This window comes from Erythrolamprus reginae, chromosome 1 (assembly GCF_031021105.1).
Source record: "Erythrolamprus reginae isolate rEryReg1 chromosome 1, rEryReg1.hap1, whole genome shotgun sequence".
NCBI lineage: Eukaryota > Metazoa > Chordata > Lepidosauria > Squamata > Dipsadidae > Erythrolamprus > Erythrolamprus reginae.
Window position 1 is genome coordinate 404,225,214 of NC_091950.1, and position 16,719 is coordinate 404,241,932.

At 46.4% G+C, this 16,719-nt stretch overlaps 1 protein-coding gene across 6 annotated transcripts in view; it reads left to right on the forward strand.

Annotated features, from left to right (window-relative positions):
* The window catches only part of CUX1 (cut like homeobox 1), a 538,811-nt gene that overhangs the window by 230,098 nt on the left and 291,994 nt on the right, over positions 1–16,719 (forward strand). For all 6 annotated transcript variants that reach the window (XM_070735185.1, XM_070735186.1, XM_070735184.1 and 3 more), the window contains exon 4: positions 13,342–13,420. In XM_070735185.1, the coding sequence (XP_070591286.1) occupies positions 13,342–13,420 (79 nt within the window). The remainder of the gene's footprint in view (positions 1–13,341; positions 13,421–16,719) is intronic.

Consider the following 16,719-nt stretch of genomic DNA (forward strand, 5'->3'; position numbering starts at 1 on the left):
ATAAGTGTTTGCCCCCTGCTCCCTTTCAGCAACCACTGGGTTGCTGCTTACAGCCTTCCAGAAAGGCAACAGATGGAGGTTTTGCCCATAACCCTTCAGATATTGAGAATTTGTTGAAGAGCGTCTACAACATCTTCTTAGTTTATACATCCAGATGTTGAGGCAGTGTTTCTGAAGAGGATCTATGGTTTAGGTAGGATCAGCAAGGAAAAGGCATACTCTCAGAAAGATACCATGCCTTCTGGAACTATGCTATTAAAAACATTTATTTAAATTGGGTCCTAGAAATACTGCATGCTGTGGACTCCCATAGTTCAAAAGGAATTCAATCATCTAACCAGTGGTTCCCAAACTTGGCAACTTTAAGACTTTGTGGACTTCAGCTCCCAGAATTCTCCAGCCAGCTATGCTAGGTGGAGAATTCTGGGAGTTGAAGTCCACAAGTCTTAAAGTTGCCAAGTTTGGGAACGGAGTCTAAACAGTGCTGGGATATGGTTTTGGAAATATACTAATGAGAAAACCAAAGTGGCTTTCAAACACACACACACACACACACACACACATACACACACACCTCTGGGCCAGACTGACTATTGTTAAGGAAAAATGAATATTAGGAAATGGAGTGTCTGAACTTGTCTTTGTGATGTCACGAAGCAGCTATTTTTAAAACTGGGTAGAGATTTCCTGAGGTCATCAATATTCTTTTCATGTGGCATAGCAGGGCTGTCCAAGAGCAACAGAGAAGTTGCTAATTTGGAGCTGGCTAGAGGGCAGAGACATTGAAAAAAAGTATGACTAGCTCTGCCTACCATTCTTCAGTTTGCATTTGGCACAAGGCAAGGGGTTCGAGGGCTAAAACTCTCCTCCCAGTTTGAATAAGGAAGCTTATTGCAACATTGATGGGTGAAGCCCAGTAATTTATCAGGAGGGGTGTTGAATTGGGTGACTAACACTGCATTTGTGCAGTAGAGAAATGGCATATAGCTTTCTCAGTCTGGGTTTCATATGGTTGATGAGGCAGGATACAAAAAACTATATTGTTCATTCTCCATTGCATCTGGAAGGAGAGTCCAACATGGGTATTACTCCAATCCTATTGGTAGAGACTGAGTTAAAATTTACATATTAATTAAGCACCGCCCCCTCTGCTCTCCCCATGAGCCAGTTTTAAAAACTCAGTCACTGAGTAGAGACATGCTGAGTTTTGTGTTAGATTAAAATGTATAGAAATGTGTAAAAATAAATTGTCTGTACCGTTTTAATCCTTTTTCTCTTGTCTTTCAGATGTGAAGCTTGAAGAGGATCAGACGGTCCGGGGTCTCTGCCCTCAGCGGGCACCACCCCCAACGACTCTCCTTAGGGGTCTTGCCTTCCCCCAGTGGGAACACCCCAGAGAGGAGCACCCAGCCTGGGGGTCCCTGGCCTCCGAGGCCATACCGGGGCTGTCGGCCGAAGGTGGGGGGGTCCGCCCCCCCCACTGGGAGGCTTGAAAGGCGACTCGCGCGCAGCGGGAGACGAGCGCCTCACAGCTGACGGGGAAGTCAGCCCGGCGAGCGTGGAGAGAGCCGCCGCCGGCCGCCGCCACCGCCGCCGAAATTGCCGTCGAAATTGCCGCGCCGCGGCAGGGATTACAGCGGGGAGGTCGGCAACCCCCCGGAGAGCCTGGAAGCGGCGAAACGGCCCCGGCGAGAGCGGGTCTGGGAAGCAGCCCGGCGAGCCGTGCAGGCTGGGCGCCGCCATGTTGGGTGCGGCCAGAGCGGCGAGGCGTCTTTGGGCGCCAAACAGCTGTTGAGCGGCAAATCTGAGCGCGAACGGGCTGGGAAGCCCTAGTGCGCAGGCGCAGGTCCGGAGAGACCGCGGACGCCATTTTTTGGGGCAAAACTGACGAGGTTGGTGAGAATCTAAGCCACCGGAGGTCAGAAACAGCAAAGCCTGAGATTGTGACCAACTGTTTGTGAGTACAATGGAGGAGCACCCACCCAAGGAGCTCCCAAGTTCCCCAGCTCCCTCTAAGGATAAGGCAAAGGGGAAGCCCAAGGAGAAAGCTAAATCTCATTCCTCTGCCTCTTCTTCCTCCATTAAGGAGGCTGAGAAACGCATCAAAGCGTTAGAAAAAAAGCTGGAAGCGGCATTACAATCTTCCCCAGCGGGACTAACCCCAGCTCAGAGGCACTCATCTGAATCCAGGTCACCCCTAATGACCTTTGAGTCTACAGGGGCTGCAGCAGAGGGAGACTGGTCACCAGACAGGCAGTTCCTGCCCCTGCCCCAAGCCATGCCCTCACCCAGCACATCCTGGGCTAGGCCTGAATCTGCAGGACAGGCGGGAAGAAGCTCCCAAGGGCCAGCAGCCACGTTCACCCCTACAGCAGCGGGACTACGGGCCCAGCCTGGGGCGTGGCAGAATTTGCCACCGGACTTGCAGGACTTTATTGTCAACGCATACTCACAGGGCATGGCGCCTGGGGCTCCACAGTATGGAAGACAACAAACAACAGCTTCATGGTCAGCACCGCCCCCCTCGGGTTTGGGGTCACTGTTGGAAGAGCAGGATCAGTTTGAGGACAGTGAACCAGAGTATGGCTTCTCTGAGGACGAGACGGCCCCGGAACAGACACCCACAGTAGGTCTGTTTAAACCGGCACTCTTCAGAACCCTGCTATACAAAGCCAAGCAGGTAATGAACCTTCCCGGCTCAGCTAAGACAACAGAGACCGCTGAACCGGAGCAGACTTCGGCCTCACTGCTCGAGGAACCTCAACCCGAGTCCGAACATTTTCCTGCTTCAGGCATTTTCGTGAAGGGCCTAAAGAGACCTTGGCAACAACCAGCAGCCGCACAAGGGCCCTCCAACATCGAGAGGCGATTCTACACCTTCGACGAGGAGGTGGAAAAGTTGCTCGAATTTCCCCCGATCGACCAGCCGGTGGTCACGCTTGTTTCCAGCGCACTGGTTCCCTCCGAAACCGGGGAATGCCTGAGACCGGAGGAGAGGAGGGCAGAGACATTGCTGCGTAAGGCGCACCAGATGTCTGGCTGGGGGTTCAGGTCGGCGGCATCTGCCTCGTTCATCAATCGAGCATCACTGATGTGGATCAAGGAGATGCAATCTCGCCTGGGGCCTGAGGATGGTCGCCTTCGTCAAGACTTAAGTAAGTTGTTGGCGGCGACAGAATTTTCGGCGGATGCCACCCTTCACGCGGCCAAATTTTCCGCACGCAGCATGGCAACCACACTAGCGTCACGCCGCCTCTTGTGGTTGAGAAACTGGCAGGCAGACCTTAAGTCTAAGTGGCGCCTGGCCTCCGGTCCCTTCCAAGGCTCCACACTCTTCGGAGACTTGTTGGAGAAGGTTCTAGTGGAAGACAAGGACAAGAGGAAGGTCCTGCCTAGAGCTAACAGACGTCCAGACAGGAGGTTCACACCTTATTCAAGGCGTCAGTCCTTTCGCTGGGACTCTGCCACGGGACCCAATCAGAATCAGCGCCCCTTTTCCCAGGGGCAATACAATCAACAGCCCTATAGGAGCGACCGAAGCTCCTTTCAGGACAGACCGAGAGGATATCAACAGTCCAGACGACCATTTCGTGGCAATTCCCAGAGAGGGTTTAAGCGCACGAGATGACTTAGCCGGCCATCAGCCCATAGGGGGAAAACTGCAAAGTTTCAGCGAGGTCTGGCGGACGACTTCCTCCGACAAATGGGCTCTGGCCACGGTTACACAGGGACTCAGGCTAGAATTTTTTCTACCCCCTCCCAGCCGTTTTATACGCTGCCCAGTAATAAAGGACTTTCAAAAGAGACTACAATTGCGCAGGGAGATTACACACCTGCTAGACATACAAGCCATAGAACTAGTTCCGCAGCAGGAGGAAAGGAAAGGGTTCTATTCTATGATATTCATCGTGCCCAAGGCATCAGGAGGCTGCAGGTTGATCCTCAACCTGAAGCAACTGAACCTTTTCATAAAGTACAGGAGGTTCAGGATGCACTCGCTACAGACCATTCTCGCCTCCATACGGACACAGGACATCTTAACATCCATAGACCTCAAGGAGGCCTACTTGCACGTTCCCATTCATCCGGAACACCGCAGGTTTCTCCGATTTTATACCGATGGAAGACATTACCAATACAGAGCCATGCCGTTCGGCCTGTCATCGGCCCCAAGAACGTTCACGAAGCTCTTGGACGTATTGACTGCCAGCTTAAGAGCAAAATCCATCAGACTCATGGCCTACCTGGACGATATCATCATTTTGTCCAGGTCCAAGCTGGCGGCACACAGAGATCTCAACGAGACAATACATACACTGGAACTCCATGGCTTCACAGTCAATGTGGAAAAAAGCCAACTGTCACCTACTACCAGGCTTCTACATCTAGGAGCGATCATAGACACACAGAAGGGCACGGTCTCTCTCTCACAAGAGAGGCAAGACAACATCGGACACTTGATTTCCAGTGTTCAGCGGGGACCAGTTCCACTGTCTCTGCTATCAAAGATACTGGGAACACTAGTGTCAGCCATTGGCATTGTCCCCTGGGCCAGATTCCATATCAGAACACTGCAGTGGTTCCTGCTCCCGGCTCAGAGGTCCAAGGTGAGCCATCGTCACAGACAGGTATACTTGCCCCAGAGAGTCAGGGAATCCTTGAAATGGTGGACATCCGCCGCAATAAGCAGAGGATCTCCATTCCAGATAGGGGAGCAAGTTATCCTGACCACCGATGCCAGTCTTACCGGATGGGGCGCCCACATTGGAGCTCACATGGCTCAGGGACTGTGGACGGAGGAGGACCTCACTTCGGTCAACATAAACTTTCTGGAACTAAGAGCAGTGTTCTTAGCACTACAGGCATTTGCACCTCTGGTTCATCAACAGCACGTGTTGGTGCTCACGGACAATGTGGCGACCAGAGCCCACTTAAACCACCAAGGGGGCACAAGGTCACAGCGTCTCATGGAGGAGACAAAGGCACTATTCCGCTGGGCCGAGCTACACCTGAGCTCCTTAACAGCAGAACACATCGCTGGGATCAGCAATACACAAGCGGACTGGCTGAGCCGGTCCACCTTGGATCAGTCCGAGTGGAGGCTGGATCCGACACTTTTTCATCAGGCAACGAGGCGGTTCGGCCTTCCGCTAGTGGATCTTTTCGCCAGCTCCCGGAACACCCAGCTTCCAAGATTCTACACACGGTTCCCACAGCCGGGGGCGGAGGAGGTCAACGCTCTTCGAACGCCCTGGCCACCGGGCCTACTATACGCATTTCCGCCAACAAACCTTATACCACGAGTTGTGGAGAAACTCCTGCGGGAGAAAGCGGAGTTGTTACTAGTGGCTCCGTACTGGCCCCGACGACCGTGGTTCTCCGACTTGATGGCACTGTCGGTGTCGACACCTTGGAGGATTCCAGACCACTTGATATCCCTCAGTCAAGGGGAACTTCATCATCCAGATCCCCAGTGGCTCCAACTGACCGTTTGGCACTTGAACGGGTCAGACTACGGGGATTGAAGATACCAGAGAAGGTCATTGACACTATGCAGGCTGCGAGGCGTCCATCTACTTCTCGGATTTACCAGACGACATGGGCGGCCTTTTGCAGTTTTTGCAACAAGCAAAGCATCAATGCTGGACAGGCTTCGGTCATTACAGTTCTAGAGTTCTTACAAACCGGTCTTGACAAAGGGCTAGCGCCCAACACGCTAAAACGACATGTAGCGGCTCTTGCAACCATGATACGTGTGGAAGGAGTACGTTCCTTGGCTTATCATCCCTGGGTGAAGGATTTTCTACGGGGAGCATCGAATCGACACTCTCCACCGGTTCGGAGGTTCCCATCATGGGACCTTCCGTTGGTTCTCAGGGCCCTAACAAAACCACCATTTGAGCCCTTGAGATCTATTCCCTTGCGACTACTATCAATTAAGACAGCCTTCCTTGTGGCCATTACATCAGCCCGGAGGGTGTCAGAGTTAGCGGCCTTGTCGGTACGCCCGGATCTTTGTATCTTTCATCCAGACCGAGTGGTGTTAAGGTTGGACCCTTCCTTCATACCAAAGGTGAACTCAGAGTTTCATAGGAAGCAGGAATTGATCCTGCCAGATTTTTGCACCCACGGCAGTCACCCGTCCGAATTGAGGTGGCACAAAATCGATGTACGCCGTGCGGTCAAGATCTACATTAGACGCACAGGGACTCTTCGAAAGACGGAAAAGCTGTTCGTCTCGTTTGCATCAGACAAAGAGGGACTTGGAGTGTCATCGGTTTCCATTAGTCGGTGGATCAGGGACTGTATTGCGGAGGCATACAGAGCTCGCAAACAGCCAGTACCAACAGGAGTGACTGCACACTCAACGAGGAGTGCGGCGACTTCGGCGGCCTGGGCTACTCAGGCGTCCATAGATGACATCTGCAGGGCTGCAACGTGGTCGGCTCCATCGACTTTCATACGACATTACAAGTTGGACTCCTTCGCTTCGGCGGAAGCGGCTTTTGGGAGACGTGTTTTACAACGTGTTTGTGTTTCTCCAACGTCCCTGACAAGACCTTCTCCCTCCCATGGGCCGTAAATCTCTGGTATATCCCATGTTGGACTCTCCTTCCAGATGCAATGGAGAAGAACCGTTGTACCTACCTGAACGGTCTTCTCAGTGCACTGGAAGGAGAGTCCAAACCCACCCGAAATAGTTATGGGTGCAGGGACGCCGGAGTGGGCAGTTAGTCAGTTTGGTTGTTACAATAAAATTTGGTTATCCTCTTACTATGGTTCTTCGTTTTTAAAACTGGCTCATGGGGAGAGCAGAGGGGGCGGTGCTTAATTAATATGTAAATTTTAACTCAGTCTCTACCAATAGGATTGGAGTAATACCCATGTTGGACTCTCCTTCCAGTGCACTGAGAAGACCGTTCAGGTAGGTACAACGGTTCTTCTTACAAATAAATCCCAATTGTGATGTTGTGGTAGTGATGGTTAAGTTGTATGGAAGGGAGTGGTCTGGGAAACCCCTATCTGTTTCAACAAGAGATAGTAGAATGGTTGCTTTACCCACTTTCTCTCCCCAAACCAGTGGTTCTCAACCTGGGGGTCGGGACCCCTTTAGGGATCAAACGACTGTTTCACAGGGGTCTCATAAGACCATAGGAAAAGACAAATTTACCATGCTGTTAGGAACTAAAGCTTCTATTCAATCCAACCAATCGGGCTTACAGTGGGGGTGTCCCTCTGACCTTCCTGCCAATCAGCTTAAAGCTCTGTTGGGAGAATTGGCGCTAGACTTATGGTTGGGGATCACCACAACATGAGAAACTGTATTAATGGGTCGTGGCATTAGAAAGGTTGAGAACCACTGCCCTAAACCTACTTCATAGTTTGCGGAGAGGGGCGGCATATAAATCCAATAAATCTAATCTAATCTAATCTAATCTAATAGCTTAGTTACAGCACTAAGCATTAATGTGTACAGTTCCTTACTTTAATGATTTTTGGATACCTTCATATAGTCTACTATCTGCAATTCCCTGAATGGCGTAGAACTTAGTAAATCTATTAATAAAAAAGAGAACGGTATTAACAGTAACATAGGAAGCCGCATAAGCAAGATAAATAAGCAACATAATCAACAGCACCCTTAAGGACTACCATGCAATAACAGAGAAGCAGTAAAATTCTAAAAGAAAGCTAAAATAGTGCTTTCAATGCCTTGGAATTCTCAGCTTATTCCATTTTCTGGATATTATATACACGTTGCTTATATGCGAACCAGATTCGATTACCTAGTAAATGTAAGCTTTTTTTAAAATCCCACCATTACTATTTTTATAAATAACTCAAGGCAATGAACATACCCAGTACTTCTTCCTCCTCTTATGTTCCCCACAAAATAGGATAAAATAGCCCTGTGAAGTGAATTGGGCTAAGAGAGAGTACTGTAGTTGGCCCAAAGTCACCCAGCCTAAGGCTGGTATAGAACTCCCAGTCTCCCTGTTTGTAGCTTGGTGCCTTAGTCACCAGATCAGACTATTTTTTGCATTGCATTGTTGCAAGGTTTGACTCAGCCTTTCATCCTTTCGAGGTAGCCTTAGAGAGCCTTAGAGAGGGCTGTATAAGCACTGTAAAGTGGTATACAGGGTGCGTTCCAAAAGTAATGCAATTTTTTTTTTAAAGTACAGTGACACCTCATCTTACAAACGGCTCATCCTACAAACTTTTCGAGATACAAACCCAGGGTTTAAGATTTTTTTGCCTCTTCTTACAAACTATTTTCATCTTACAAACCCACCGCCGCTGCTGGGATGCCCCGCCTCCGGACTTCCGTTGCCAGCAAAGCACCTGTTTTTGCGCTGCTGGGATTCCCCTGAGACTCCCCTCCATGGGAAACCCCACCTCCGGACTTCCGTGTTTTTGTGATGCTGCAGGGGAATCCCAGCGCAAAAACAGGCACTTTGCTGGCAATGGAAGTCCGGAGGTGGGGTTTCCCAGCGAGGGGAGCCTCAGTAAAATTGCAGCATCGCAAAAACACAGAGGTCTGGAGGTGGGGTTTCAAGGACTTTGGTGTTTTTGCGATGCTGCGATTTCACTGATGCTCCCTTCACTGGGAAACCCCACCTCCGGACTTCTGTTGCCAGCGAAGCGCTTGTTTTTGCAATGCTGGGATTATCCTGCTGGGATTCCTCTGCAGCATCGCAAAAACACAGAAGTCTGGAGGTGGGGTTTCTCCTGGTGGGGAGCCTCAGGGAAATCCCAGCAGTGCAAAAATGAGCACTTCAGCTGGCAAAAGGGGTGAATTTTGAGCTTGCACGCATTAATCGCTTTTCCATTGATTCCTATGGGAAACATTGTTTCGTCTTACAAACTTTTCACCTTAAGAACCTCGTCCTGGAACCAATTAATTTTGTAAGACAACTGTAATTTATTGAACAGATTTGCATAAACACTTAAAATTCTTCAAAGTACTGTCTTTGGGCCTCTACATATTTTTTCCAGCGACTCTGCCATGACCCGGAAAGCATCTTCCGGGACCTCTTGCAAGGTCTTCATCACAGTTGATTGGATCTCTTCTATGGACAAAAAACACGCCTTGCCACAACGCGCTATGAGTCCGCGAGTTCCTGGCCAAACACCAGGTGCCAACGCTGCCCCACCCACCCCTATAGTCCTGACGTCGCCCCAGCAGTCTTCTTTTTGTTCCCAGCCCTGTTTGTTCTCCTCCATAGAAGAGATCCAATCAGCTGTGACGAAGATCTGGTGAGAGGTCTCCGAAAACTCCTTCCAAGGCGCGTACCAGTCATGGCAGAGCCGCTGGGAAAAATGTATAGAGGCCCAAGACAGTACTTTGAAGAATTTTAAGTGTTTGTGCAAATCTGTTCAATAAATTACTTTTTTTAAAAAAAATTCATTACTTTTGGAACGCACCCTGTATAAGTCTAAGTGCTATTGCTATTGCTTATATTTTTTAACACATACACAGGGGTGGGCTACTGCCCGGATGGGGGGGGGAACGCAGTAGGATAGCGAAAATGATGGAGCTCCACCCCAGAGCACCCAATTTGCACTGAAAGATGTTGAAAGAAAATGCAGGGTGCCCTGCATAAGCCACATTACACACAGTGTGGTAGTAAAAAATTTAGTAGCCCTTCGCTGCACATACACCAGTGTAACCAGAAAAGTTACTGGCTGTAAGGTGCTGCCAGGACCAAGATAACTTAATCTTGTTCTGTTGGTGTAGCACTTCCTTCCATTATTAAGTACCTACTACTTCCCGGCTTCCAAATCTTTGCCAAGATTTCTTGTGTTGCACTTTGCAAGCCTAATTAATCCAATTTTGTTACTTTACGTTTTGCTCCATGATGGCTCAATTAGAGCAGCATCAGAACTGTGGTTCAGTATCTAGGCCAGCTTTTTTGTAATTGGAACCACATTTTCCTTCTGAAGGGCTGCAGCTGGTTTGGTTCTGCTCAGGCAGAAAAAGGGATATAACTTTGCATAACATAGGAAATGAACGGTTGAGAGAGAAGCCAAATTCAATTTCGGTCAGATATTTTGAGGATAACTCCCATGATCTATGGAAGCAAAAGGGAAGGAGAAGTGTGTGTTTTGTGGAAAGCGCTGTCTTTGGCAGTCTATTAATCATGGCCGGTCTGGGCGCTTCTTGTGCGTTTGCATTAGCCTGGTTTTGTGTAAAGGGGCTGGAAAGCAGCCAAGCGCTCCAGAGTTTAACCTCTTCAAGCCACAAAGCTGCATTTGCTGTGGATTTAAACACAATGTGGCAATTGGAGAAGGTTCTGAATTTTAATAAACAATGGCTGATAAATGTTAGAGCAGAAGGGGCAGTTCTGAGAAGCACCAGCTGAGCTCAGTGATTACAAACTGCCCCAATACAGATAGTCCTTGACTTACGACATTTAGTGACCGTTCAAAGTGAGTTGTGACTGTTTTTCACTTTATTTATTTATTTTATTTATTCGTTCATTCATTCATTCATTCATTCATTCATTCATTCATTCATTCATTCAATTTTTATGCCGCCCTTCTCCTTAGACTCAGGGCAGCTTACAACATGTTAGCAATAGCCCTTTTTAACAGAGCCAGGCTATTGCCCCCACAATCTGGGTCCTCATTTTACCCACCTCGGAAGGATGGAAGGCTGAGTCAACCTTGAGCCGGTGATGAGATTTGAACCGCTGACCTTCAGATCTACAGTCAGCTTCAGTGGCCTGCATTACAGCACTCTACCTGCTGTGCCACCCCGGCGTATTGACCATTGCCGCACTAAGGAAGGACGAGGATTCTATTTTCAGACCTGCATGATTCTGCCAATGTCGCTTTATAATCAAGTAGAATTAGCTCATCTTGTTGTCATTTCGGTCTGGTTTACCCATGTGAGACAGACATCAGTCTCGCAAGAAAGAGAACAGCATTTCCTGGGGAGTTTGCCCAAATTTCAGGTTTCATCTAGCCCTTAAAAACCTGAAAACACTAGAAAGGTAGTGACAGTCTTTGGGTTTCTTTTCTAATTCATTCAGAAAAGGTGAATCTGTAAAAAGCTGCTCTTTGCTTTTTCAAAAATACAAAATATATAAAAAATCCTGAAATAAATAAAGAACCTACTGTGGCCTAATAGTCTAAGATGTGGGTTTCGCTGTTGGCATTAAAAGCAAAAAGGTGTATTTATTGATTGCAGCACAGCTGATGTTGTAACTGTCCACTAAGTAAGTGGTATATAATGCCTTACAGCATGGCTTGCTTATCACGGAGCTGCTAGGTTGTATTACTTCTCAGGCTTATGTGTTAATGGCTGGAGTGAGAGACCAACCTGATTCCAAAATATAAGCTGTTTGGGTGTTCAGCATTAATAACACTTCCTGTTGCTTCTTTTACTCTTGGTGGATTGGTGGTGGTGCTTAAAAAGGGTGGGTGAAAGGATGATTTCAAAATCTGGGGTCAGCAGCCTTTCATACCTCAGAGACCACTACATTCATAATTTTAAAACCCGTGGATCACTAATATGAATTTTTAAGAAAGATAAATACAGTGGTACCTCGAGATACGAGTTTAATTCGTTCCGGACCTGGGCTCTTAAGTCGAGCAGCTCTTATCTCGAACGACTTTTCCCCATAGGAATTAATGTAAATAATTTTAATTGGTTCCAGCCCTCAAAAAACTCACAAAGTTAGTCTAAATTATGCAGAAAGACATGTTTTTAATGAAGAAATGTACATGTACATATAAATGAATAATGAAGTTTCTTTCACTTAACTTGTAAACTTTCTTAAACTTTTAAATTTACATATGTTCAACTTCTCTGCCACCCAATCCTGTAGGACAGAGGTCCCCAACCCTTTTTGCACCAGGGACCGGCTTTAAGCGATCAAGAGAGGAATGGGTGAATGAATGGACGGAGGGTGGGAAGGAAGGAAGGAAAGAGGGAAGGGACAGGAACAGAGGAAGGAAGCAAGGAAACTTATGAAAGGGGAGAGTAAGAGAGGAATGAGTGAAGGGAGGGAGGGAGGGAAGAAGGTGGGAAGGAGAAAGAAAAGAAGAAATAGAGGAAGGGAAGGTAAAAGAGAGAAAGAAAAAGAGCAAGAAAGAAAGCTGCAAGCACCCCCCCGAGCCCCCCAGGCCGGCTGCAACCTTTTAAAACACGCGCGCCGCTTCGCAGCTGTCTCCTGAAGCCTAACGCGGAAGTTAGCGTTTGGCTTCAGGAGACAGCTCCTTGGCGCTTGTATCTCGAATTTGGGCTTGTAAGTAGAACAAAAATATCTCTCCCCTCCCAGCTCTTATCTCGAGTTGCTCTTAAGTAGAGCAGCTCTTATGTCGGGGTTCCACTGTAGTATTTAGTGCAATATAAAAAAAGGAAATAATTTTTCTGTGGACCACGAAAATTTTCTCATGGACCATTGGTTGGTGACCACTGGTCTAAATAGCCCGTGGTGAACGACTGTGTGCGTGCACAAGCATCCCACTTACACAAGTAGCCAGCGAGTGCATGCACACACACTACATTTGCATGTTTTTGCAGAGCCATCCCCCTTTCCCATCTCACCGATCTGCAAAGCCGAAAAGATTGGGGAACTCTGAGTTAAGCCCTTAAGCCATGTGGTTCTTGAACTGGGAATCCAAGGGTGGGTTTTTTTAGATCTTTCCAGTATTCTAAACCTAAATAAAATGACTCGGTTTTGAGCATTTCAGAAATGTACCTACAGCAATTATTTCCGGTTGATCCCACCACTGCCCTTGTTTCTTTCTTCTCTTAATGACAGGAGTCAACAACAGCAATGAAAGATGTATTGGTATCCTAAAACTAGGTGCTTGCATCAAATGGATGAAAGATCTTCCAGCTTGGAAAGATCTGAGCTAATTATGAAGATCTTAATTCTTCACATTAATCTTGAAATGAACACTTGCGCCAGTAATGTTCATGCAGTCATATATTCAGTCACATATACTGTATCCGTCAACACTGTCAGACTTTCTACTAAATCTGCACTTCTATTCTACTAGTTTTTCTCATCATTCCTATCACCCATTTCCTCCCATGTTGACTGTATGACTGTAACTTGTTGCTTATATCCTAAGATTTTTATTAATATTGCTTCTTCATTGCTTATTTGACCCCTATGACAATCATTAAATGTTGTACCACATGATTCTTGACAAATGTATATTTTATTTTATGTACGCTGAGAGCATATGCACCAAGACAAATTCCTTGTGTGTCCAATCACACTTGGCCAATAAAAAAAATTCTATTCTATTCTATTTATGCATGATTTGGGAACTGATCCAGGACTCATTCTCTTTCTTTTCTTCTCTTTTTTCCCTCCCCAGATTGATGCATTAGGCAAAAGAAGCAAAGAAGCAGAAGCAGCGTTCCTAAATGTCTACAAGAGATTAATTGATGTTCCAGGTATGCTGACTTATTGTCCTGTTCTAAAAAGCAAGCATGTTTATAACCTTAAGTTCCATCAGATGTTTTCACCTTTGCCTGGTGTTTGGCTGCAGGATTAAGAGGTGTTTCTACTCCAGTGTTTTTCAACCAGTGTGCCGTGGCACATTAGTGTGCCGCGAGACATGGTCAGATGTGCCGCGAAGAAGGAAGCTCAGGTTCCGGTCTCGCAACTTTTTGCTGAGAGAGTGAGAGTGAGAGAGAGAGAGAAAGAAAGAGAGAGAGAAAGAGAGAGAGAGAGAGAAAGCAAGAGAGAGAGAGAGAAAGAGTGTGAGAGAGAAAGAAAGCAAGAGAAAGAAGAGAGAGAAAGCAAGAGTGAGAGAGAAAAGGCAAGAGGAGAGAGAGAGAGAGAAAGCAAGAGAGAGAGAGAGAGAGAAAAGGAGAGGAAGGGAGAGAGAGAGAGAGAAATGAGCAAAAAGGGGAGGAAAAAAGAGAAATGAGAAAATGATTGAGACAGAATGAGAGGAAAGAGAGAGAAACAAAAGAGAGAGAAGTGACTCTTGATTTAAAGCATATGATAAAAAGCACCCAAAGAATAAGAGAGAAAAAAACCCAGCCCTCACCTGTTTTTGGAAATGGTTCAAGAGTGTGTATACACACACACACACACACATACACACACACAAGGGTGGCGAGGAGACAGGGATGGAAAAAGAGAGGAGAGTGTCTTAGGGTGTCATTTTGTGTCATTTTGGTTGGTGGTGTGCCCCAGGATTTTGTAAATGTAAAAAATGTGCCGCGGCTCAAAAAAGGTTGAAAATCACTGTTCTACTCCACTGTTGCCTTGCTTGAAACACTCTGTGATACCACAGAGGAAAAGAGAAATAGAAGCATGAGATGCTAGCTAGCTGATTTGTTAAAATAACTGATTCTTTAACTCTGCCAACTTTTTTCTGTCGATGCTCAGTTCTTTCAAGGTCAGTTTTTTTGTAGGATCTGCTGTGAGCAGGGATGGCTACATAGCCTTTGAAGATATAAAGCACACTGGAAAGTTTATCTAACAATGCACACTTTCATATGCCTCCTTCCAGGCTTGTTCTCTAGTCTTGAGATTGACACGATCAGGAAGTGTATCTTGAAATAATGAGCCTTGATTCCCTGATGTGGCTTATTATAATTATAAAGCAAGATGTTTTCCTGTGGGTGTTTGGCCTTTATTCCTGGCATTCTACATTCCAAGCTTTTCCTCTCTGTCTCTGCTTATAATTCATGTATGGAATGTTCTTAGACTGCTCAGCATAGCTGCTACTTGTAAATTCTGCTTGTATCCATATCAAGATAAAAGGAATCTATAATGCAAGCATTGAAACAGTATTTGGAGTATTGTACTGTGCCTTTTGCTGCTAGAATTTAAGACGAATGCATCCATTAATAAATATTATTGTGAAAGGTGTTTTTTCTCTCATCATATAATAACTTATTCACCAGTAGACAGTAATGTTCAGAAATGCAGATGGCCAGACATGATTCCCCTAGATACAACCCTTCTAATTGGTGGGGGTAGGTTACTATCCTGCCTTCATAGAGGGGAAAATATTTGACTAGAGCAAAGATGCACAACAGATATCAACAGGCTCAGACTATGCTGTAATCATCCTATTTAAAATCTGGCTTATACGTACTGGGTTTTATAGTCATATATCTGTAAGAAAATAAGAAGCTGTCTTCAACCAACTCAACCCTTTTTCAGTCTCCACAGCCCAATAATTTTAGTTACTAGATTCTTTTTTTTGGTCTCGTACAGTAAATTAGTAAAGCAAAGCACAATACTAAGTCTTTTCCCAAACTAGCTTGGAGATGCTTGGGGTTTAAGCCAGAGACTTTTTAATATAAAGCCTGAGTTTGCATATACCTGGAAATTACTACAGGTATACTAGCTGGCTGCCAAAATGAAAATCCTAGAACAGATTCTATGGGAGTACGTATACACTGCTCAAAAAAAATAAAGGGAACAATTAAACAACACAATGTAACTCCAAGTAAATCAAATTTCTATGAAATCAAACTGTCCACTTAGGAAGCAACACTGATTGACAATCAATTTCACCTGCTGTTGTGCACATTCAACTTCGTACAGAACAAAGTATTCAGTGAGAATATTTCATTCATTCACATCTAGGATGTGTTATTTGAGTGTTCCCTTTATTTTTTTGAGCAGTATATATAACTTTCACAAGTAACTGAATCCTTGGAATATATGTTGAAATGGAATGAAGTTAATTTTTTAAGAAGGAGACTTCATAATTGGTATTAATTACAGATAGTCCTCACTTAATGACTGGCCTCTTAAAGTTATGATGGACACTCTTCCCAAAAGTTACTTACAGTTCAGATGGCCGGACGGACATACCCACCCACACATTCCATGACCACATTCCATGTGCTTTGCAACCAACTCACCTTTAAGACCGCCTCCTGCCGCATGAATCCCAGCAACTGATTAGGTCCCACAGTCGGCCTTCTACAGGTCCCATCAACTAGACAATGTCGCTTGGTGGGGCCTAGGGGAAGAGCCTTCTCTGTGGGGGCCCGGCCCTCTGGAACCAGCTCCCCCCAGAGATTCATACTGCCCCCACCCTCCTCGACTTTCGTAAGAGCCTAAGGACTCATCTATGCCTCCAGGTTTGGGATTATTAGACTCTGCCCGCTGGCCGATGAATGTATGGTGGGTTTGCTGACTGAATGGATATATGTACATTTTAATTGGTTTTGTTGTGAGCCTCCCCGAGTCCTTGGAGAGGGGCGGCATACAAATCTACTTAATAATAATAATAATAATAATAATAATAATAATAATAATAATAATAATTGGTTTCCTAGTTTTTAGATTTAACTTTTAACTATATGACTTATAAAGCCCTTCATGGCACCGGACCAGATTACCTCAGGGACCGCCTTCTGCTGCACGAATCCCAGCGACCAGTCAGGTCCCACAGAGTGGGTCTTCTCCGGGTCCCGTCAACCAAACAAAGTCGCTTGGCGGGACCCAGAGGAAGAGCCTTCTCTGTGGTGGCCCCGGCCCTCTAGAACCAACTCCCCCCAGAGATTAGAATTGCCCCCACCCTCCTTGCCTTTCGAAAGTTGCTTAAAACCCACCTCTGCCGCCAGGCATGGGGGAACTGAGATATACTTTCCCCCTAGGCCTTTACAATTTTATGCATGGTATGTCTGTATGTATGATTAGTTTTTATATACAGTGATCCCCCGCTCGTTGCGAGGGTTCGGTTCCAGGACCCCCCGCAACGAGCGGGTTTTCGCGA